At 50.7% G+C, this 23,970-nt stretch overlaps 1 protein-coding gene and 1 long non-coding RNA gene across 3 annotated transcripts in view; one reads left to right on the forward strand and one right to left on the reverse strand.

Annotated features, from left to right (window-relative positions):
• The first annotated feature begins 1,376 nt into the window (after positions 1 to 1,376).
• Positions 1,377 to 3,482, forward strand: LOC111839643 (uncharacterized). Its single transcript, XR_002837146.2, has 5 exons — positions 1,377 to 1,998; positions 2,319 to 2,407; positions 2,483 to 2,597; positions 2,827 to 2,992; positions 3,376 to 3,482. It is a non-coding gene; the product is annotated as an uncharacterized lncRNA (long non-coding RNA).
• The window catches only part of ahdc1 (AT hook, DNA binding motif, containing 1), a 36,903-nt gene continuing 15,652 nt past the window's right edge, over positions 2,720 to 23,970 (reverse strand). Inside the window, exons 1-5 of one of the 2 annotated variants that reach the window (XM_023803724.2) lie at positions 11,178 to 11,214; positions 9,192 to 9,229; positions 4,365 to 8,902; positions 3,714 to 4,204; positions 2,720 to 3,526 (exon numbers count right to left, since the gene is read on the reverse strand). In XM_023803724.2, coding sequence (XP_023659492.1) covers positions 4,391 to 8,563 — 4,173 coding nt within the window. In that variant the 5' untranslated portion in view covers positions 8,564 to 8,902; positions 9,192 to 9,229; positions 11,178 to 11,214 and the 3' untranslated portion in view covers positions 2,720 to 3,526; positions 3,714 to 4,204; positions 4,365 to 4,390. Of the gene's footprint in view, positions 3,527 to 3,713; positions 4,205 to 4,364; positions 8,903 to 9,191; positions 9,230 to 11,177; positions 11,215 to 23,970 lie in introns of those variants that run through there. The other variant, XM_023803723.2, reaches the window with a different exon arrangement.

Below are 23,970 nucleotides of genomic sequence, written 5' to 3' on the forward strand. Positions count from 1 at the left end.
CGGCACTGTTATCTGCAACTTTCCAAACGGACACGGCGCCCCTCCTCCCTTTCCTTCCCTTTCATTCCCAGGGCAAGAGGTGAAAGAGTTACATTCTGTCAACCGGTGGGCCTGAAAGCCAGTCACCACATTGTTGGAATAACCATAACTTTGTGACCGTTTAACGCCTTCCCATTATTCAGCTAAGTTTTAAGTATGATTTTTTTTTTATCCTTCAACGTTGGTAGTACTCCAGCGCCAAATCCAGTTTATCATACAAATCAAAATCAACATCGACTACAGAAAGGCAATCTACCAAAAACTATGGGTGGTTCAAATCAATCAGCTGAGAAGCGCTCCCCGTCGCCGCGAGGCAACCCCAGGATATGCGGGGTTATAACCATTATGAGACAATTAATCAAACTACCCAGTGCCGCTTGCTATAGCCATGCAGTGAATACGCCCCTTAATACGCCTCAGTCGAGCCGATGGCTGCATGGCAGATCTACGTTTAGGATTTTGATGTGGTCCAAAAAATGGCATTTTAGTGAACGGAATGCTTATGTAAATACCGCAACAAATATCCGGCATTAACTGCGGAGCCAAGCTGCCGAACTTTGACGTCTTTTTGGACCACTTACACAAACACAAGTAGCTTACGGAAGCCAGAAGGAGATCATTTCCAAATGAGAGCGACCGTGCTAATTTACGGATATCGTGTGTGTGTGTGTATGTATGTATGTATGTATGTATGTATCTATATGTGTGTGTATATATATATATGTATGTGTGTGTATATATATATATATATATATATGAATGTATGTATGTGTGTGTGTGGGTGTATATATATATTACCCCGGCTATTACCCCAGTCCATGCAAGTGAAGTTTTCAAATGACGTAATTTTCAATAACTAAGATAAAACGACTGAATAAACACCACATTATGTAACGGCAAATGTCATTCTTATTGTATATAACCTGGTCATTTGTCGCGTGTCAACTACTTTACGGAGATATGATTTGGTTAGGTGCTGTTGTTGATAATGCAGAAAATCAAAGCAATAGGCCTACCAGACAAGCAAATGTTATCTGTATTGATTTATGAGTGCCCTGGTAAGATGTTAGGCTATGGTTAATACATTTAAAATGTGTAGGTCAACCGGTTTAACTTTGAGGTAATCACGTAGTTTTCATTTTGCACAAGAAGAATGGAATGCGGTAAAAAGAAAAAAAAAAAAAAAAAAAGTTGGCTCGGGTGTCCCCCGGATTAAGCGCTGGAGTTTCGCGGGTCAGACAGCAGGTGGCAGACTAACGTAATGGTCGCATTTAATGCGAACTGCGAAGCCGCGGGACGCCGTGCTTACTGCAGATTGTCTCTGTGTATGAATCGGTTTCAGTACTGAAGCTCAGATTAAACCTTAAATAGAAAAGAGCTTTAGCATTTCAACAGTTTCATGCGGTCTTTCTTTTGAATACAAAAGCTAACAGAACGCACAGTGATTGCTAATTATACCAATGAAAAATAAAGCAATGGGTACGATGGAAGTGCTGGAAACTGAAGAGTTCAACGGATGCAGCAGATAGGTACCATGGCTGCTTCTCTCCACTCGCGTGTCCTCGGCTGAACTCGGGCTCCGCGCGCGCTCATTATTATGTCTGACGCCAACAGAACAGAAGTGCCGCGTTCCATCTGCCTGAGCGGCGCGTTCCCGGCCAGAATACTAACGAGCGCTCCAAGTCCAAAATCACTGCCTATCTCCATGCACCTCGCCAGTGAATCAAGGCAATCAATACGCCGCCACGCAGCGGTGCCCGCGAATATGCGCGTGAACGGCACGCAGAGAGACCGGCGTCGGTACCGCTCTGTGCCCAAGACCGAAACGGGGACGTGCGCTACATGATGTCGGACTTTGCAGTTTTTACAGAAATCTCTAACATTGACTGTGCATTAACAATCTGATACAAAATATTACTGCGCTTAGCTGTCAACTGGTTTAATTTGAATGACCTTAAGGTGAGTGAATGTTTTTTTTTTTTGACCTGTCAAGTTTTATTTGAAAAATTAAAGGGAACATTTTAATGTCAAACAACAACAAGGTAAGGGTTGATAAAAGGCTGGCTGTTAAAGGCAGTGTCGGGTTTCACGGTTTACCTTTATTTTCATCTCAAACTTCTTGATCTCAGACGTCATTCGGTTAGGCAGTGAAATAACATTTTATACATTTATCCAGAGTGAGCACTTTAGCCGCGGCAGTAGGATTTTAAAAAACATATCTTTATTTCAGAGTAACTGTTCCTTTGAAGCCACAGGCTCTCTGTCCCACACTGTTCCAGCGGACTCACCCAGAGGCTATGAAGACGTTTGGTGACGGCAGTGCTAGATGCCACCTATATCCACATTCCCCTGCAGGGAAGAGCCTTTGGTAATTGCAGAGCTAGACCTGCTCCTTTCAACTTTCTGAGATTCAAACGGGTTAAAGCTACATATGCATTTCCAGATTCTGGGAAAAGCACAGAAGTACGTCAGTGTTTTTCTACATGAAGATGACCTGCCCGCTCTTGCTCTGTGACACAGTGATGTCGCCCCCGGGTGTGTTTGGATGACCGCAGACGGTAAATATTGGGCTCTTATTAAACCCAGTGAAAGGGTAGAGTCTCCATGGAGAGTTAAACAGTGAATAGCATGAAAGGCATAGACCCCCCCCCCCCCAAAGTAATCTCAGACCAGGCATGGATTAGCAATGGTCAGAACCAAATGTGTATTTAAATATTTGCACCTCAGGGATATGATATGTAACAGACAGATACAATATTCCATCACACAAATCACCGTACAACACAGTTAGGAGACCGGGAAGAAGAAACAGAGAAAAGAGTAAAAGAAAATCAGAGAAGGAAAAGAAGAGGAGAAGGCAGTCCAGTCCACACCCTGAGATCCAGAACTCGACACTCTCATCGGACCGGAACCACGGACCCGCTCTCTCTCTCCACGCCCCGCACGAACAGGGGTATGTACACGTACACAAGTCTGATTCTTTGGGGTGAGCACATGATATTTAGTGTCTTTTTTTGTTCTCTTTTAAGAAAACATACCAAACAAACGAACAAACAAAATCTACAGGGTGAGACCATGCCGTAGTTAACGTCACAGAAAGCACAGGAGAAGGGCTTGGGGGGGGGGGGCGCTGGGGGTGAGAGCCAGGGCATAACCCCTCAGCCACTGCAGGGGCTCAGTTATCTACATTAGCATACACCAGTGTCTGCCCAAACTGGTTCGAGCAGCTCAGCTCTGCACAGTAAAACGCAAAGCCTTTCAGTGCATATTTCACATTACTGTAAGAACATCACCATTTTGTTGTATTTTTTTCCCTCCTTGCCCTTGTTTCCAAAGTCTATGTACAGATGCTGGTATCGTATGAGCGCTGTAAGAGTGTGCAGGAGCCTCGCGGGGGGAGGCATCGCTGGTTGCTAGGTGGCAGAAGCGGTTAGGGGAGGTGAGGTCGTCGATCATTCGGAGAGCGTGACTGGAGATGGTGTCGAGACTGCAAGAGGAGAGCAGAGACAGCAACGCCGGTCACTATTTTTCCGCAGTTCTTTCTTTGAGTCATTAAAATGTCAGATCAGCTGTGGAGGAGAGCATAAAACTGTGTATTGACTGAAAAAAGAAAGCAGAGAAGACTGTACTGATCTGCAGGGTGACAGAGGCGGGGGGTGGGGGCTTTGACACACCTGGACTGCATCTGTGGAGACAGGCTCAGCGTCCTCATAGTTAGGGTCTTTGTGTCCCCTCGATCAGACCTGTCACTCCTTTGTCATTTTTGGCTCTTTTCTCTACTGCCCCATCTCATGCCCCCACCCCCTGTCAGGATGATCCCCCTCCCCCAGTCACAGAGGTTACATGTGTGTCTGTGTGCGCTCCGCTCCGCGTGTGGACAGTGTGTGGAGTCACAGTCTCTGGATGCCGGGGTATGAGTGTTGTGTGCTACAAGCTGTGTGTTTAAGTCCGTGTGGTGTGACCGTGCGTGTGTGCGTCATCATTTCTTGATTGTCACTGCTGGGGCACGCTGAAGTGTGTCCATTAAGAAGAAAATCATGTGTCGACGGTTGTCACATAACATTGCCACCATTGTTAATATATTTAAAAAGTTTTTCAAGAAGTCATTCTCCTTTAAAAAAAAAGTAAAAAATCTGAAAAAGCATGAGATGGACTGCACTGGCACCTAGAGAGAGTGAAAAGAAGAGAGAGAGAGAGAGTACAGTCGGTTATTAAAGGTTGCCTCTTCCAGTCACGAGCTTAGAATTACTCTTGGGCCATGATAACATGGACACATGAATGGACATTCCTGCCTTATCAAAGACGTGCTCCCGCTGCAGTCCTACCTGTGGCCTGCTCACCCGACGGAGGCCTACAGACTGGTGACGGTGAAGCCGTCCTCTGCAGGCTGGTCCAGCAGCTGGCACAGGACCCCGCCCCGCGCTGGTTGGGGAGGGTAGCGCTGGGGCATACTGGGGTAATTGTCAGGGTGCAGGGTGAAGCCCATGTCCTCGGGCAGGGGGGAGGAGTCCAGGGTGACTGTAGCACAGGAGGATGAGGAGGAACCACGATGGAGAGGGATGGGGTAGGGCGAGTGTGGAGGAGGGCCCGCCCTGAGGCCCGAACTCCCCGCCTGGCTCAGCTCTCTTTTGTCAGTCCGTCCGTGGGGGGGCAGAGTGGCACCAGAGGGGCGCTCAGAGTCATAGCTCTGTGGGCTGCTGGCCAGCGACCCCCCCTGGCCGTACCAGCAGGGGGAGCCACAGTAGTTGGGAGAGTCATAATGCTGGAAGTCCTTGCTGGGGGCCCGGTGAGGGCTCTGGGCCGCACTGCAGGAGGACAGGAGCCGGGGAGTAGGGGAGCAACTGGGTGAGAATGTTCGCGGAGGTACGGAGTAGGCGGGGGGGGGTGCCGGCTTCGGGTAGGGCTTCAGCGCCTCAGGACAAGGGGACAAGGAAGCCGTCTCTCCTGGGAAGAGCTGGGAGAAACGCTCATCAGAGGACGGGGTGGATGGGTGGACGGAGTAGGGGCTAGAGTATTCGCAGGCATCCAGCCCGAAGCCCTGCGTCTGCGAGGGCAGTGGCGACAGGCTGCTGCTGTCTCCGCTGTAGTAGTCCAGCGTGTCCTGGAATAGTGCTGTCCCGCCAGGCTGTGCTGCCGTCGTGGGGGGCTTCTGCACTTTCGGCTTCCCCGATGGGGCTCTTTCACGCTGACAGGAAGAGAAGCCACCCCTGCCTCGCGTCCCGCGGGGGGCCCGGGCTGCCATCGGGCTGCGCTTGGGCCCTGGGCCAGGCGAAGAGGAGCTGGAGGGTGACGCCGGCGGGAAATTCAGTGCACAGCCCTCTCGGTCTGCCTGTGACTCTGTGCGTTTCCGCCGTCCCCGGCCTGGTTTTGTGCCGCCCTGGAACAGCACACTCTGGCTCCAGTTGTAGGAGGGTCCCGCAGAGTTCTCATGCCAGTCCAACATGAGTTTCTCTAGGCTGGACAAACTGGACTGGCCCTCAGCTGCAGGCAGGGTGTCCCGTGGACGGTACCCACTAGCCCCTCCCCCCATGCTGGCACCGGTGGGCCCCAGGTGTGAGGAGTCAGAGGAGGACTCGGAGAGCGTCTCAGAGAAGGACCTCTGTTTTGCCTTTTGTGGTGTGTAGTTTGAAATATCCAGGATGTCTTTGGACTCGTTGGTGCCTCCGGTGCAGTAGTCACTGTAGGCGTGGTATTGGTGGGGCCCAAAACTGTCAGGACCCCAGCCTTGGTAACCCTGTCTATATCCCCACTGAGAGGAGGGATACTGCTTGCAGCTGTCTGGGGGTGACGAAGAAGAGAAGGGACTCGTCTTTGCCATTGTCATGTAACTGCCACCAGGAGAGGCAGGCCCAGTCATGTGCCCAGACTCCCCTCGTAATAAGGCAGAATGAGCTGACCCGGGGTAGCCGCCATAGCCTCGTTTGACAGGCGTCTGAGATGGCTGAAAGCCAGAGTAGCCCATGTGACACTGGCCAGCGGGGGAGGTCGAGGGACCTTTGCCCATCCCTGCACCATAGGGAAAGCTGCAGTCACTTAGCCTCTGCTGCTGCGGCAGTGATGCAGTGCCACTGCCTGTGGACTGCTGACCACTGCCGTAGCCAGAGGGGAATGAGGAGAAGCCTGAAGAGGAAGGGTGCGGCGAGCTGGGGGAGCGAGACAGCGAAAGGGCCGGGGGCATGGATTTTGGGAAGGAGTTAGTTGGGGAGGTCTCTGCCATGCTGTATCCATACGGGGGGCGGGCCGCTGTGCTGGGCTGGCCCTGAAGTGGGCTGTCACTGGCAGGGCTTTGGCTTTTCAGTGCCTTTTTGGGGAAGGCAGGAGACCAGCGCTGGCCCTGCCCGGGACTGCCGGACTCATATCCTGGGGTCAGTTTGCGGGAGTCTGTGCGAGAGGCGGGGCTAGACATGGAGATGTCCAGCAGGTCCGAGGAATCATCAGAGTCCAAGAGAGACCGAAAATACCCTGCAAAGAGCCCCTGGGCTTCCTCGCCCCCTCCACTTACCCCTCGATTGGGGTAGAACCCTTTGCCCATATCGCAGGGAGGAAAGCGACCGCGGGGGGACGGGCATCCCTGATAATTTGTGCCCCGATCCCTGTCACTGGGGATCTCCTGCCCCCCTCCTTTGCCCCCCCAGCTCCCCCCGTTGGACCACTCCTGCTCCTGCTGACCCTGCTTCAGCACCCCATTCTTGCGTGGCCGGCGCTTGCGGACTCCCTTCTCCCCTGGTGCCAGGCTGCCCGGGTCCATCCCCAAGAAAGCAGCTCTGCTCAGGCCGGCCGCCACCCCCTTACCCCGTTTACGGGGCTGCCCGGGCTCAGCGGGAGGCACTTTTCGCTTCTTTCCAATGGTTTCGAAGAAATCACTGAAGGAGCTCTTGAAGGCCTCACCAGAGCCAGCTGCCCCACCACCCCGGCCACCCATGCAGCCAGCCCGTCCCCCCCTGCGGCGGAAGCCGGTGAGCCTGTGCAGCAGTGTGGAGATACCTGGGTTCTCTGGGGGTGTGTGGAAGGACTCAGGCTCGCTGGGTGTCCAGCAGCGAGGCGGAGAGCAGCGCCCTGTGGCCGGGGGCTGCCTGTTCAGAAAGGCCAATTTGGAGAGCACGTCTCCATACTCCATTTTGACGTCATTGGTGTCAGCTACGTACGAAGGCTGAGGGGAGGGCAGCTTGACTCTCCGTCGCCGGCGTGGTTTCTTGGGCTCCCCGGAGAGCGCAGTGCTGACCCGTGCCTCGCGCAGATCTGGCTGGCCCGGCACGATTTGCTTCGGAGGTCGCCCACGCCGGCGCTTTAGGATGACGGGAAGTTCCCCGGGGGGGAACATTACCATCACGCTCTTGCCATTGTTCTTCATCTTCAGCAAGGCAGTTGGCTCACGGGGAACCCCTGCCACACCGTCGCCCATGCCTTGCCCTTCTCCGCCTTCCCCTCCAAGCCCCCCGCTGCCATCTTGTCCCACTGGCAAACTCGGTGGCTCCAGGGAGGAGATTTTGTAGCTCTTCTGTCGGCGGCTGAGATTGATGGGAATGCGGGCCACCTTCACCACGATTTTGCGCATGCCCACACAGCGTCCCCGGCGACGGCCCCGGCAGGACAGGGGCCCCGTGGCTTGGACAGGCTCCAGTGTCTCAGCACAGAACTCTATACTGTGGTGAGACATGGACAAAAGGTCACCAGACATGCTGGCCTCGCTGGGCTGATAGGGCTCACCCCTACCACTGAACCCTGGACCCTCTACTCTACAGCTCCTGTCACTTTCTCCTGGTCCATCACCCTCTGTTTCCTCCTTCTTACCCTCGTCTTCCATCGTCCGACGCAAACGGGACGATTTGCGCAGTCGGCAGGGGAAACGCGGCCGCCCTGAGCTGCGCAGTGCGTATTTCCTCTCGCCCTCAACGGGGGTTGGAATGATGGGAGGGGCTTGTATGGGCGACGGCATCAGAACCGGGGCAGACGCTGCAGGGCTTAGTGGGGGCTCAGGGTCTGGCTCCCTCTGGTGGGGGCTAAGAGGACTGGCTGGGCAGTAATGAGGGGTACACGGCTGGATGGAGGCTGTGCAGATGTCAGACTGATCAGCTCCCGTAAGAGCCAATGGGGACATGGAAGCCAGTTGGTCTGTCACAGAGTCGGTCTCCACCTCCATCCGGAGGTCTGGGTGTGCTTGCGGTAAGGTGCCCAACTGCTGGTGCACCTGCAGGAGTTCTGGCTGGGGCTTGCCGTGTTCCTCCTGCCCTTCCTCATCCAGGGGCTCTGGCTGTCGGCGTCTCCTTGCCCCGATGCGGGGCCGTTTGTGCAGCCGGTCCTCGGGGCTGCGCAGCCCGTTAGCAAGTGACGGGGAGGAGAAGAAGCTGTAGTGGATGGAAGCCCCCGAGCCGGCCCCTGGGGGAGGCGTCCCTGCGCTCCCAGCATGCCCCTCGTGGCTCTCCCAAGGCGCTGGAGTCTCCAGTTCCAGGCAGTCTTCCTCGGCCAGGGCCCCGCACCCAAGGCGCACGCCCGCCGAGCGTAGCCGCCCCGACAGCCGGCTCATGGGCGTGTCACTGTCACCGAGCACCACCCCGGGACACCGTGGGCTGCTCAGGACCCCAACTCAACCCGGCGCCTTGTACTGTTCTGGGGGTCTGCGGTCTCTCTGCTTCCTCAGTCTCTGTGACCGTGCCTGCGTCCTGTAACCTACTGTCCTTCTAAGCGTTCTCCTGTCCGTGCTGCCCAGCTGAATGACTCGATCTTGCTGTTCCTCTTGAATGTGTCTCGGCTGGTTCCTCGATCTTCCTCCTGAGCAGGGAAGGCCCAGGGGAAATGGCCGCACGCCTCCTCAGGCTACTGCTAACGGCGGACTCTCCGGAGTCTAGCGAGCGAAAACGTGGATCTGCGTGTGAAAGCAAAGAGAGAATAAGACATCGCATCAGACCTGCTCTCAGTCAGGACGAGGACCAGAATGCACATAAATATCAATAACGAGTGTGACTGGCACAGGCTCAGGCAACAATCGCATACCAAGAATATTCACATGCATGCATAACTCATTTTTCAGTGTTTATTACACAAACAATGTTTGACGTGATAATGACATCACTGGATGAATGTCATGCACTTCTAGAGCATGATACAGGTGCCACAGTCTCACAGCTGCAGGAGAATTCTTCAAGAGGGCTTACCTCGTCCGTTACGGTGGCTGCCATTGTACTGGATGCTCCTGGGGACAAGGGCAACACAATGAGCCACATGCTGTACATTTCTCACAGGAGACACCAGGTACAAGTCAATTCAGTAAAAACACAATGATATGCTAACAAAACGGCAACAACAGATGCATTGAAAAGGGATATCTTTGTAATAACTCTTTTGTGCATGTGACAGAGATATGGCATACAATTGGCTAAATATTTTGCACACTGGGCTTTGAGATAGCTATAAGCTTGCTTACCACTTCTGGATCCATATTACTTCGAAAATCATCTATAATCTTAAGTTTGTACCCTGTGCTGTAAAAATATGATGAATTATGTAGGATTCAGAATACTGAAATCAAATTATACCTATGAGCATCTTTCCTCTGATGTTGTCATACCATGTCAAATATTAATTTCTGGAGTTTAAATTTGACAACAAAAAAATTTATTTTAGTATGTATCACGGCTTGAGCTGGAATTGCATTCAAATGAGCGATGTCTCTGCTGGCTTTGCCACAAACTCCCTCCCTATTTCTGTCACAATCCACCCAGTCATTAATTACTATGGGATTAATTGGCCAATTGGCTCTGACTATATAAAAAGTCAACACAGGCCATGTTGTCATGTGATGTTTCACACCCCTCTGAGGGAGGTGGAATCACACAGATGTGGAGAAAAGCAATAATCGTGTGTCCCACAGATAAAACAACGAAGCAAGGTAAACTGGACTGCTTACAACAGCTAGGCAGCATCAACAGGGGTCACACAGCAGAGAACAAAACACCTAAATAAACAAACAATAAACAAAAAGGAATTGCTCTGAAATCTAAGAATGTCTTGGGGAACATCAGAAAGGAGCTGCTGTGGGGTGAAACTGCAACTCTCAGCTTCTGTGAGATGCATCAGATGCTGAGGTGTTAGAAGCTACCAGTGACACTGAAATAAACCAAAGGCATCAGCTCTCGACTGCAGATGCTGAAGCAGAATCGAGTCAATTAGCCTCCGCAAATGAAAGCTTAGTGGATGAAGTGTTTGTGTCTCACCTGCTGAAAGAGCTGCCTGTACTCACTTCTTAGTGTTTGCCATCAACCAGCAATGGCTACTGGCCTTAGAAACATCAAGTATCAATCCATCTTCTATAATGGGTAATATACAACAGGGACTTGGAAGCCTGGAATTTACCCCAAGAGGTTCAGGGTGTAGGGCAGAGGAATGCCTTGGACAGCACGTCCCTGACCAATATGTAAAATACCACAAAATTTCATTTATCAATATTCTGAAACCTTGAGCTTCACTCAAAGCCTCAGTGTTCAACCGACTCGGCAACCTTTACACCTACACATACAAATAAGGCAAACCAATGGCTAAATATTCAAACTCCTTTTTGATGTGCTCAAAAGTATTTTCTGGCTGTATGAACATGTCTGACTCAATAAATTAGATTTCACGGTACACTTATTTGTAATTTGCCTAAATCTGTTGTTTTACAAACACTTAAAGCTAACTGACATATCACATTTTCCTTCTTGGAAATGCACCACCTGTTTCCCAGATTGAGAATCCCTTCCTCCTAATGCAACAAGAAGGTGATCTCTCCTGGCCAAAGCTGGAAAACGCAATTTCATTGATGATCGCAATTTGCTCCGGCAAATATCTATGGTCCACTGGCAATTCCATCGCAGCTCAAACTGCGTCAAACACATCCCGGCTCTCGTCGATATGCTCATCTGACCTCTATTTAAATGTAGGCTACCAGTGCCAGACATATTTGGATAACAGATTGTCATGAAAGAGTAAAATATTAAGTAGATTATAATAAATACTCATGTATTAATATCATCTATTATAAAGATTACGCAGCAGACACTCTTAGTTATGTAAGGCAATGCTCACGAGACAATGCTTCAAGTCTTAATTTGTCGTAGACAAACTGTGAAAACATTTCCAAATGCGTATGATCTAGCTGTCACCTGTGTCTCCGAAGAGCAGCAGTGTGGCTAATTAAACACACACTGAGCCCAGTGCAGGTGGCTCAGGCCCAGAATGGTGGACGTCCTCGCAGATGCTCCTGAGCCATCCTTGGAGCAGCCCTCTGTGCTGCTGACAGCGGAGCCAGCGTGCGCCATAAAAGCACCGCGCCTTTGTAATCCCTGCCATGCTACCTAGTAACAGTCTTAGCAACAAGGGAGGGAAGTACAGCCGGCTACAGCAGGGGTGGCAGATCTTAATGGCGCAGAGGCGCGGGATGTGCTGTTTTTGGGTTACTGAATAAATTATTTGATAGCAGGGCACCACGCCCTGTGTTCAGGCGTCCGCCCGGTGCCAATCCGAGTCCCCAGGAGCAAGGGTGGGGTGCCTGAGGTCAAATTATGGGGGAGCAGTACAGCTCACAGGAAGACATGGGGGGGGGCAAGCTAGCCTCACACCTTCAGGCTGGAGGCTCTGAATCCCGCTTAGGGAGCGTGTTCCTTCCAAGAGTCCAGAATGATGTGGTTCGCTGAACTGGTGTGTCTGAAGTGGCCGCAGTGACTGCAGGCTGGAGGGTAGGGGACACTGGCAAGCCGTTTTAGCTTTAATTCATTTCTAGAGGATATCACAAATTCATTTCAACTAGATAGAATGCAAATTCTTGATATCACAAATTCATTTCAACTAGATAGAATGCAAATTCTTGATACCACAAATTCAATTCAACTAGATAGAATGCAAATTCTTGATACCACAAATTCAATTCAACTAGATAGAATGCAAATTCTTGATATCACAAATTCATTTCAACTAGATAGAATGCAAATTCTTGATACCACAAATTCAATTCAACTAGATAGAATACAAATTCTTGATACCACAAATTCAATTCAACTAGATAGAATGCAAATTCTTGATGCAGTATCAGAAATTCAATTGGATTTTCATCTAGTTATAATTGACTTGCTGATATCAGGATTTAGCATTTTAACTAGTTAAAATTCCAACTCCCACTGAAATGAATGAGAAAAGTGTTTTGAATCTTACTAGCTATAATAGAATTTCCGATATCAAACAAATTTAACTTGTCAAAGCTGAATTCCTGATATCAAGAATTTGCAATCTAACAAGTTAGAAGTGAATTTGCGATATCCTATAGAAATTAGTTAAAGCAAAAATGGCTGGCTGTAGTGGACTGACATCGCATCGTGTGCCCCCCCCCCCCTGGTCTGGTGCCCTGTGCTGCCTGGGATAGACTGACCCCCCCCATAAGCGATTATGGAAAATAGAGCATTATCATTTCCTACGACCCCGGCTGGAATCGGCGGTTAGGAGACAGATGGATGGATGGATAGATGGATGGTTAGGGGTAAGCAGAAATTCCAGATAACTACTGTTTTAATAGACCTTAAGAGCAATACATCACCTGTAGCTTGCATCCAGACCCTCTGTATGTATTTCAGGAAAGCTAGATGATTGTCACACCCCCTGCTGGCTGATGCATGTATTAGAAGGCGCTATCCACAGCGTTTTGCATTTGCAGGTCTGAGTAAACTAACTGGGATGGAAAAGTTCATTCAGGTGGCGCCGTATTGAAGCAGCTGGATGTGAGACCAAAGGAATAATTCCCAGGAGATGCGTGTCATCAACGAAAACAGCCATCTCTACAGATGAGCTTATACTTATAATTAAATGTTTAAATGATTGAGATTTGAAAAGCATAAGGAAGCTATAATTTAAATAAAAATCTTCAGTTTTTCTAATGGCGCCACTTGATCCAGGAATTGCATTTCAGGTCACCTAGTGTCTGATTAATTTTCCGGACGTGTGTGTAGGAGTGGAAAGTAAACAGTCAGAGGTCTGCGCTGCTTTATGATTAAATACCAGTGTGTCATTCTGGGAGGCTGTGTGTGCTGTTCTGGGGAGTCACGCAGGTGTTTCCCTCGCGCTCTCTTTGAGCACTTTGCACATATATTTTATTATAAATAAAAGACACTCGCAGTCTGCCTCCTGTAGCTCAGCAAGTACAGCATTGCACTAACGATGCAAAGGTTGTGGGTTCAAATCCCAAAGAAGCCACATAAATTGTAACCATTCTACTCTAAAGGCAGCAGGTTAACTGAAGCTTTGGGTTTTACTGAGCTGTGGCATGCAGGGCTCTGGGAGGAGGGACTCCAAAATCCAACGTGTGGCCCATAAGGGGGTGTCAGAGCTGTCCCATCAGCCCAGTTTTGGGGGCAGATACTCCCTGGTTATTGCCACATGGTCCACCCTGCTCTCCAGTGTCGCTAAATGCCCCTGCTTCAGGAGGGAGAAAAAATTGTCGAAAAATTAGACTATTTACCTAGTTATTTTGTCACTACCAGGAAGCTTAATCACTGTTTTCATGTCTATGTAAATTCCCCATCTGTTTAGCTAACACTTGCTCCCCAGCACGTCCATTGTAGAGACTGATGGGGCTGCGGAGGACCTCGTCCATTTCAGCTAAAGGGGCTTCTAGAAATTTCAGCCATCTTAACAGTTTTATGTTCTTTGTTTATTTATACATTTAATCATCCAGTGCCAGTAAGCACAGACTGAGCGTAGAATGCATTGTTTTCAAAAGTGAAGAGCACACTGAGGTTTCATTCATCCAGTCTTTGGAACCATTTATACTGAAACTAGATCTGTTTGCTTGCCAGTTCTAACACCCCCACCCCCCCAAACACACACCCCCCCCCCCAAATATACGTTTGACTCAGTCTTTGATGGGAGCCAGTTGTTTGCTGTTCAAGCTGTTTGCGGGCTTGCTGGGACATTTGGTCACATGTCTTCGCGCTGAGTGAAGATGTCTGATGCAAGAAGCCATATTTTACAGCGCGCACGTCTGTCAGCCACATAAACAAGGAGCCCGAGGTCACATGACCGACGCCATGTCCAGATGCATGAATACAAACCCACTTTTAGCCATTCGTTAAGATGCAGCGGAAGCGTTCTTAAGCGCAGTACATTTTCGTGGGAAGCATGTGCTATCGGAGAGGATGCTGGGAATTCAGAACACCTCAGGAATTAAGGGGGTTGGAAATTGGGAGGGAAAGAGTCCCAGCGAAAGGTGGAAAGTGAGTCACTGAGTCACGCGCCGTCAACATTCAGCTTCAGAAGGGGGGACAGCCCGGTGCACATTTAAATATATAAACGGCAGCATTTCAACCTCTAATTACTTAGTGGCTAATGAGGTTTGGCCACCAGGGGGCAGCAGGAAGACTTTGACTAAGGCGCGCACTGGGAATTGTGTGCCGGTGCTGATGGAAGGGCTTAGTGAGTGCACAGGTGATGAGGATAAACATAAAACGTGGAGGTCAACAGCACAAGCAGCCAAAGGGGGAGAAAAGGCCAAGCCAACAGGTTTGCTGGACGCAAAATACACTGCGTCCCCCCCCAAGCTGCCCTGGCGCCCGCGAGCCGGTCCACACCCCAGCACACTGCAATTTCTCAGTTCTGTTTTTTTATCCGTATAAGTCTTCCTCGCGCAGTGCCAACTCAGACCCGTCTGCAGCAGCACGCCACATGCACACACATACCGACACATATGCTCGCACGCATGCATATTCATAGCACATGCACACGCATGCTGTTTCAGCTGAGGACTGTCTAGAAAGCTCTTCTGTGCCCCCTCCCCCCCTTTCCTGTCGCCCACGGTAACTGATCCTGTGATGTCACTCTGCCACAGCCGTGTCACATGACTGCTGCCCACCGACAGACAGCTGGCAGCAGCCGGGCACCCTGTAGTGAGCCAGGAGTGATCAGCCCGTGGCTCTGCGCCCCCCCTCCCCCTCCCTCCCTCTCTCTCTCTCACTCTCCCTACCCCTCCCACCCCTCCCCCTCTCCCCCCTCTCCCCCACATGCTGGTTCCCATCCTCCTGCACATTTTCCATTCTACCCACATTCACACAAACACAGGCACCAGCACACGCGCGTGAACATACTCACATGCGAATACTGAACCCCGTGTAAAGACTAACCCGCCCATCCACTGAGCAAAGTACTGGCACCCCCCACACCCCCCCCCCCTCCCCCCAGCTGTGGTCTGCTGTGTGCCGGTGCATATCTGGGTAAGTGTACAAGGGGGGCTCTGGGGCTGAGTAACGTTGGGTAAGCAGGGGACATCCTCTGCTCTTCCCAGAAACATTGGGCACCAGATATGTGGGGCAGAAAGAGAGAGAGAGGGAGGAGTCAGGACAAAGGGAGATGCGGGTCGGTGTGGAAGGAGAGAACAGGAGGTGGAGGCAGGGCAACGAAGGGGGAGGAGCCTGGGAAACAGGGAGAGGAGGTCGGTCAATAGCAAAAAGGAGAGCCAGAGCAATGGGACAGATTCAAAGTTGGAGAGGAGTCTAGGAAAAAGAGGAGGAATGAAAGTACTGTGAGAGAGTTAAAGAAGAATATAAGGCCTCCCGTGTAGGGCACCCCTGTCTGTGCTTCCTGGGAGGGCCACCGGGGGGCCCACAACCGCTAAAGGAAGACTGATGTGAATGATGTCACAGGATATACAAGCACATGTTAATGTTCAGTTCAAGGGTACAACACACCTTTCCCTTCACATTCTTCAAATTCCCACCTGGGACATAAACAAACAGCCAACCGGCTTTCGTGGGCCTGAGACCAGCTCCTGCTCCACAGCGAAGCCACTGAAAACCCCCTAAAGAGCCCGACTTCCTGACATAGCCCCGGGTTCATGTGCTGACACGTTCCCCCCCCTGCTCAGTCTGCTCCCGGAGGACAAAGTCCCCGCTGCTGTTCTCGGAACGTCTCAGAACCTGGCAGAGACAAAAACTACCCAAAACTTTGTTCTGGGAAAAAAAAAAAAAAGATGCGAGGAGCAGCCAGTCAGACATCTCTGTCAGCGAGCTCACGTTAGCAGTCATGATCCTGATGTGCAGACACACACACGCAGATGAAGTGCTGCGTACAGCCATCAGCATCCAGCACCTCCTAGCAAAGCCAACAGGAGGGAGCGAAGGCATGAAACAGCGACACGAGAAATGAGCTGGTTCTCCTGGAAAAAGCAGTGTGAAAATGACCATGACATACAGTGGAAAATATGTTATAATGTCTACATAACAACATATACCGTACATGTCAGAGGCTACTGTATATTCAAAGATGAGAAATTTGGTGTAAGACGTATAAAGCTCAGATAAAACAATGCTAATACTTTCTTTATATTTTGCATAAATTAACTAAGTAGATTTAAAATTCATAATGGATGCATCCTATAATCTATTTACAGTTGTGGGGTAATGTTCTATGGTTCCGCAGTGTGTGTAGCACTCAGCCATACAGCAGGACGGTCAGAGGAGGAGAACACTGCGCGTGAGACAGAGCCGCTCTTTCTGGTTCTGTTGCGGTCAGGGTGAGAATGCAACCCTATCCATCAAAGGCGGCCTGCCCACTCGGACACATGGTGCTCATTATCCGCGCTGGACAGCAGAGAGGGAGAGAGACGGAGTGAGAGGAAGGGAAGGAATGGGCTGAGTGGCGATGGGAAAAGAGAAGAGAGAGGGAGAGAGAGAGAGAGAGAGCGAGAAAGAGGAAGAGAGGAAGAGGCCGCAGGGAGGCAGAGTGAAGCAGAACCATGTGCAGTAGGGCTTGGGGTCGAAGACAAGCCACCTTTGCATTCCTGAATTTAGTAATGCATGAGGGAGAAACACAGTCACACTCACACCCACATACACACTCACACCCACATACACACTCACCCCCACATACACACTCACATCTGCATGCACACTCACCCCCACATACACACTCACACCCACATGCACACTCACCCCCACATACACACTCACACCCACATGCACACTCACCCCCACATACACACTCACACCCACATGCACACTCACCCCCACATACACACTCACACCCACATGCACACTCACCCCCACATACACACTCACACCCACATGCACACTCACCCCCACATACACACTCATATCCACATACATACTCACATCTGCATGCACTCACACCCACATGCACACTCACCCCCACATACACACTCATATCCACATACATACTCACATCTGCATGCACTCACCCCCACATACACACTCATATCCACATACATACTCACATCTGCATGCACTCACACCCACATACACACTTACACCCATGTACATACTCACACTTACACCTGCATGCACATGCACATTCACATCCACAATTACACCTGCATACACACTCACACAACAGCACACACACTCACATATTCACACACACTCACACCCACATGCGCACAACTGGTTTTAAAAACTTATTTTATAATGTGCCCTCAAGGTCTGTTTTTCAGTAAGTATTACATTCCCCAGAAAGGTCCCGTCAGCATCTCGACACAAACTCACAAACACACACCCTCACATAGAGAAAAACATTCAGAAAATATTGGCTAATTCATGCTTATCACACTGGCTGACAATTAACTGTCATTATAAAGTAATTAATAATTCCTCCTGTTTTTACTTTTAATTGCTCTTGAAATGCAGAAGCACCTAAAATTGGGAAATTAGTGGACATATCCCTACATTTATTCTGATCTTTGTGAGGACAGGAGTACACTGACCACCCCTCCCCCCGAGCAGGACGTTGTGCCCACGAGGCTTCAAGTGAAGGCAACATGAATGGACCCCCTCCCCCCCCCCTAGATGCCCAAGGGCAGTGGGTGTGTCTGACCACCTGAGCAGGTTTGTGTTGAGGAGCCAAGACGGGTGACGAAGAGGAGCTGGGTGATGAAGAGGAGCTGGGTGACGAAGAGGAGCTGGGTGATGAATAGGAGCCGGCTGAATGCTGTGCAGTGGGTTACGGCGGTGGGCAGTGGGTTACGGCGGTGGGCAGTGGGTTACGGCGGTGGGCAGTGGGTTATGGAGGTGGGCAGTGGGTTACGGCGGTGGGCAGTGGGTTACGGCGGTGGGCAGTGGGTTATGGAGGTGGGCAGTGGGTTGCGGCGGTGGGCAGTGGGTTACGGCGGTGGGCAGTGGGTTATGGAGGTGGGCAGTGGGTTACGGCGGTGGGCAGTGGGTTATGGCGGTGGGCAGTGGGTTATGGAGGTGGGCAGTGGGTTACGGCGGTGGGCAGTGGGTTACGGCGGTGGGCAGTGGGTTACGGCGGTGGGCAGTGGGTTATGGAGGTGGGCAGTGGGTTACGGCGGTGGGCAGTGGGTTACGGCGGTGGGCAGTGGGTTACGGCGGTGGGCAGTGGGTTATGGAGGTGGGCAGTGGGTTATGGCGGTGGGCAGTGGGTTACGGAGGTGGGCAGTGGGTTACGGCGGTGTGCAGTGGGTTACGGCGGTGGGCAGTGGGTTACGGAGGTGGGCAGTGGAGAATGTGAAGAGCAAAGCATGTTTTCTCTGGGGGGGGGGGGGGATTGTACTTTGGCTTCTGTGGTCCTTTGTTGCCCTGGGGTTATAGAGACCACCAAGCCTCCCCCCTCCCCAAATTACTGTCCATGTCAATAAAACAGCTGGAATTTCAGGGGTGGAGGAGCAGCTCTGGGCTGTGCCCCCCCCCCCACCCCCACCCTCCCTCTCAGAAGGCTGACACTGCTACTCTTTAATTAATAACATTCATTAATTAAGCATCAGTTTGACATGAACGCAAGAGGAGACAGGAGCGGACGGAACTTAAGAATGCTGCTTAATTACAGAGTCCTCCTCTAGCGGGGATCAGACAGACACGCGCGCTGATACACATGCACGCTCACACACACACACACACACACACACACACACACACGCGTGTGCAAGCGACCGAAGGCTCTCACACATCCGCAATCCTCCAAGGACAAACTCACACAAGACAGTGCTGCTTATCAGATTGGGAGCTGAAATTATGGAAAAAATACAATTTATTAAACCATTTATTCCATAAATCCCTCCTCTATATTTTCCTTACAGTGCTACCCATCTCCCCTGAACTCAAAGTTAACATCTTGTGGGCCACTTTCAAATGTTGGCAGCTGATCACAGAAAGATCCCACTACTCTAAAACCAGCCATTTTCACAAACCTGCCAGCCTGAGCCAATCACAGAAGGACCGCTGCAAAACCAGCCAATCCCACGAACTTGCCAGTTTGAGCCAATCACAGGCATCCACCTGCTCGGCACCGCCTCTCAGGCCTCAGCGGTCACTCACCACAGAAACCAAAAGTGCCCACAGTCACAGCGTAGGTCAAGCACCCCCGGGAAGTACAGCGCCCTCTTCCTGTCGGTTTGATGGATATCATTCTGAGATTTCTTTGTCACAAGGGACTGAATTCGAAACATTTTCCAATATATCTGAAATAGATACACCATACTGCAGATTAATAAGACCAACAAACAGGTTGATAAGTGTTTGGACAGTGGTACGAGTACAGACTGGATTTTGATGTATAAACAGGATTAAATCAATAACCTGTAGGAATACGATGATGCGTTTGTGTGCCCAGTGGCCTCTGCAGCTGGGGGGACACATGTGTAACGGTGCCATACATCACCGTTCCTATGACATACTGCCTTAGCTGGAGTTTCCTGTCTGGGGGGGGCATGTCCCAAAGCCTGGGCTCCTTTCAGCTCCTCCTCCTCCCACTGGCTCCTGGTCAGCTTTAGCCCCAAGGCTTGTGTTTCCATGTCCACCCCCCCCCCCCTAACACACAGTGGAGCTGTGTTTCCATGGGTGAGGGGGCGGTGAGTAATGTGGAGTTTGCGTGTGGCGTGTGGCATGTGGCGTGCGTGTGGCATGGTGATCTTCATTATCTGTCACATATCTATATATTAACTGAGCTGGACCTATTACCAGAAATTCAAAAAACCACCCCCATCCTTAAATGCCCCCCCCCCTCCCCTGGACCTACCCGAGTCTTTAGTGCAAGATGATCATGCAGTCATCATCTGCTCAGCTGCCCCCCCTCCCCCCGGTACCAGGCGCCTCGAACCCATTTCGCACTGCAAATCGGCAGCATTCCTCGGATCTCCCCATCAAGGCCCACTGCGTGCTTCTCTGACTGCCTTCCGTCCAACATCCCGCTCAGTTCCCATGAGCCTCTCTGGGTTTTAAGTCGACGGCTCCCTTTGAATCCGGAGCGTGAGGAAACGGCGAAGCCGGGAGGATGGGGAGCCGCTGGCTGGGGCTCAGGCAGGAGGCCGTCACTCTCCCGCCAGGAGATACACAAAACACAGATAGTGCCGTCTTATTACTCACAGGAACATAAGGAAATTTGTTAAGAGCTGATTGCAAACAGGGCGACGGCAGGAACATCCTGTGCAAGGATTGTGAATTTGGTAGCACTTCCCGGAAACTGCGGGCCTATCGAGAGGACATGCACTGGACTGTCTCCTGCTACGGACACATGGGCGCCCCCTACTGGCATGCTGCTCTGATCAGCACTGCTGTCGCCACAGCGCTGTCCCTCATGCAGGCCAACGGCGCCTCCATCAGCTATAATCGCTATCGTTACAACAGAACATCAGGTTGTTCTGATCAGGCGATAGGACAGCAAGCGGTCCGGAGATGCTTCACGCACACACACTGGATCTGTGTGTGTGTCTGTGTGTGTCTGTGTGTCGGGTCCTCAGTGGGTGTTGTATGAACGGCACCGACTGGGTTCTAAGAGGAGCATGGCTGTTGCTAAGATACAGACAGCACCAGAGACTGTGTGTAAGAGAGACAGAGAGAGAGAGAATCACAGGAAGAGGGAGAGAGTGAGTGAGTGAGTCACAGGAAGAGGGAAAGAGTGAGAGAGAGAATTGCAGGAAGAGGGAGAGAGTGAATGAGTGTGAGAGAGAGAGTATCACAGGAAGAGGGAGAGAGTGAGTGAGCGAGAGAGAGTGAGAGAGAGAGAGAGAGAGAGAATCACAGGAAGAGGGAGAGAGTGAGTGAGTGACTGAGTGAGAGAGACAGACAGACAGGGAGAGAATTACAGAAAAAGGGAGAGGGGGAGTGAGTGAGAGAGAGACAGAGAGAGAGGGGATGGGGGGGGAGAGGGAGGGAGAACTGGGTCACACTGTCCATAGAGACACTCGATGACACTCTGCAGAAACGCAGCTGTCATAGAGGCTCAGCCGCCAGCCCCAGCTGCACAGAGCACCCCTCCCCCTACACACACTCACTCACACACACACTCACACACACTCTCACACTGACACACACACACACACAGACAGACATACACACTCACACACGACACAGACAGACAGAAACACACACTCATGGACACACATACACACACTCACACACCGACACACAAACACACACAGACACACACACTCACACACACACACAGACAAAACACACACACACTCACAGACAGACACAGACAGACAGACACACACACCTGCCCACACAAACACACACACAGACCTGTACTCATATCTTTGTAGGGAATGTTCATTAATTTCTATGGGCAAAACTCTAATCCCAACATGATGACCTTAACCCCTACCCAGCCCTAACCTTAACCATAAGTAACCAAACAAGTTACAAGACTTTTGGCATTTTTTGTGTTGTGATTGCAGTCACAGATTTTAATAAAACTGAATTCCCACAATATGGGAACCCCCCCCCCCCCTGCTACACACACACACACACACACATTCTTTACTCGTGAAGTTACGTTTTCTCTTCAGGTTTCATTATTAGAATAGTAGCAGTTTTTTTCCCAACAAAACACCTTCATTCACTTTCCAAGTCTCTGGAGCTGTGTGCCATTCATGTGTGTCATCAGTTCCCAGCACCTCGCATTTTCTCCAGTAGGGGGCCTCACAAGTAGGAAATAACACTCTACTATCACTCACACATCAATGACATTATTAAGCAGTTTTGAAAAATAGTCACATATGCTAAAAAGCCTCATAATCTGGGGCACTTTCCACCTGAGTATTACTATGTGACAATATAAAAATGTAATTTATGATAAACTGTAAAAAGATATAACACAATAATTTTAGTGTAATTGTAAAAGGCAGAGATTTTTGTGTTTATATGAAATTTGGAAGGTACCCTGGGGTCTTCAGGGTGATTTTCGGTTTCACTGGCAGAGCTGAGCTCGATACCCCACGCTCTTCGGGGTGATTTTTGATTTCACTGGCAGAGCTGAGCTCGGTACTCCATGCTCTTTAGGGTGATTTTCGGTTTCACTGGCAGAGCTGAGCTTGGTGCCCCGCAGTCTTTGGAGTGATTTTTGATTTCACTGGCAGAGCTGAGCTCGGTGCCCTGCGCTCTTTGGGGTGATTTTCGGTTTCACTGGCAGAGAGCTGAGATCGGTGCACCGCCCCACACTTTTGGTGGCTGTCAGCTCTCGTCCGACACGTCAGCTTACTGTGTGTTTCCTGGCAACACACGAGGTTATGGAGGAATCTGCAAGGCCGCCTGTGCCATGCTGCTCCTCTGCCACGCACTCTGCTGCAGCTGTGCTCTCGGCTGTTTTCCCTCCTTCCCTCTGGCCCTCCTCCTCTCCCCTCCATTCTCCCTCTCCCCCATCCTTTCCCCCTGTGCACTGGCCAAGTGCCAAGTCAGAGTGTCCAGATCACCTGGCAGCAGCCGCTTTGCCCTCTTATCTCGCCTCACACCGCAGTGCCATTCATCCCTGCCATCACCCCCCCAGCAGCCAGCAGTATAATCTCTTTGTCCCTCTCCTCCTCCTCGGCTCTTCTCTCCTCTCCATGTCTCCCTCTTCCTTCGCTCAATTCTCCGTGTGACTGTGTCCATTTGACTGCTATACTGTCCATGTATCTCTCTCCTGCACAAAAAACTCTCTCTCACACACACATACACACACACACACACAGGTTTGTAATTATATCATTGTGGGGACTTGCCATTCATTTCTATGGGGGAAAATTCTAATCCCAACATGATGACCTTAACCCCTACCCAGCCCTAACCTTAAAAAAAGGGTCCCCACAATGTAAAAAAAACAGGTTTTTATTACATTGTGGGGTACATTTGGTCCCCACAATGTAATATAAACATAATTACACAGGCACACATAATTACATGCACGCACACAAAGCTTTCACACACTAACTCTCACAAAATGCAACATAATGCATTGATTCTTCCCTGTTCTCTCTCTCTTTCTCCACATCTGCCTTAGGTTGCTGTGTGAATAGGCATTGCTGCGTGCAAGTATGAGCTACTCCAGGAGAGTGTGTAACTGAATGCGTGATACTCTGGCTCAGTGTATAACTGAATGTGTGTTACTCTGCGTGACTATGTACATTAGTGTATCCTTCTCTATGTGTTGCTGCTCTGATCAAGTGGGTTCTCTGGCATGTGCCACTCCATGGCATTGTGTACTCCAGTGTGTGCTACTCCGTGGCAGTGCGTACTCCAGTGTGTGTTGCTCCATGGCAGAGCATACTCCAGTGTGTGCTGCTCCGTGGCAGTGCGTACTCCAGTGTATTCTGCTCCGTGACACTGCATACTCTAGCATGTGCTGCTCTGTGGCAGTGCGTACTCCAGTGTATGTCATTCCATGTCAGTGCGTACTCCAGTGTGTGTTGCTCCATGTCAGTGCGTATGCCAGTGTGTGTCGCTCCATGTTAGTGCGTACACCGGGGTGTGCCTCTCCTTGTCAGTGTGTACTCCAGTGTGTGTCGCTCCATGTCAGTGCATGCTCCAGCATGTGTTGCTCTGTGTCAGTGCGTATTGCGGCATGTGCCACTTGTCAGTGCGTACTCCAATGAGTGCCGCTCCATGTCAGTTCTTATTCCAGTGTATGCCGCTCCATGTCAGTGCATACTCCAGGATATGCTGCTCTGTGTCAGTGCATACTCAGGTATGTGCC

The sequence above is a fragment of the Paramormyrops kingsleyae genome, chromosome 23 (assembly GCF_048594095.1).
Source record: "Paramormyrops kingsleyae isolate MSU_618 chromosome 23, PKINGS_0.4, whole genome shotgun sequence".
Classification (NCBI taxonomy): Eukaryota; Metazoa; Chordata; class Actinopteri; order Osteoglossiformes; family Mormyridae; genus Paramormyrops; species Paramormyrops kingsleyae.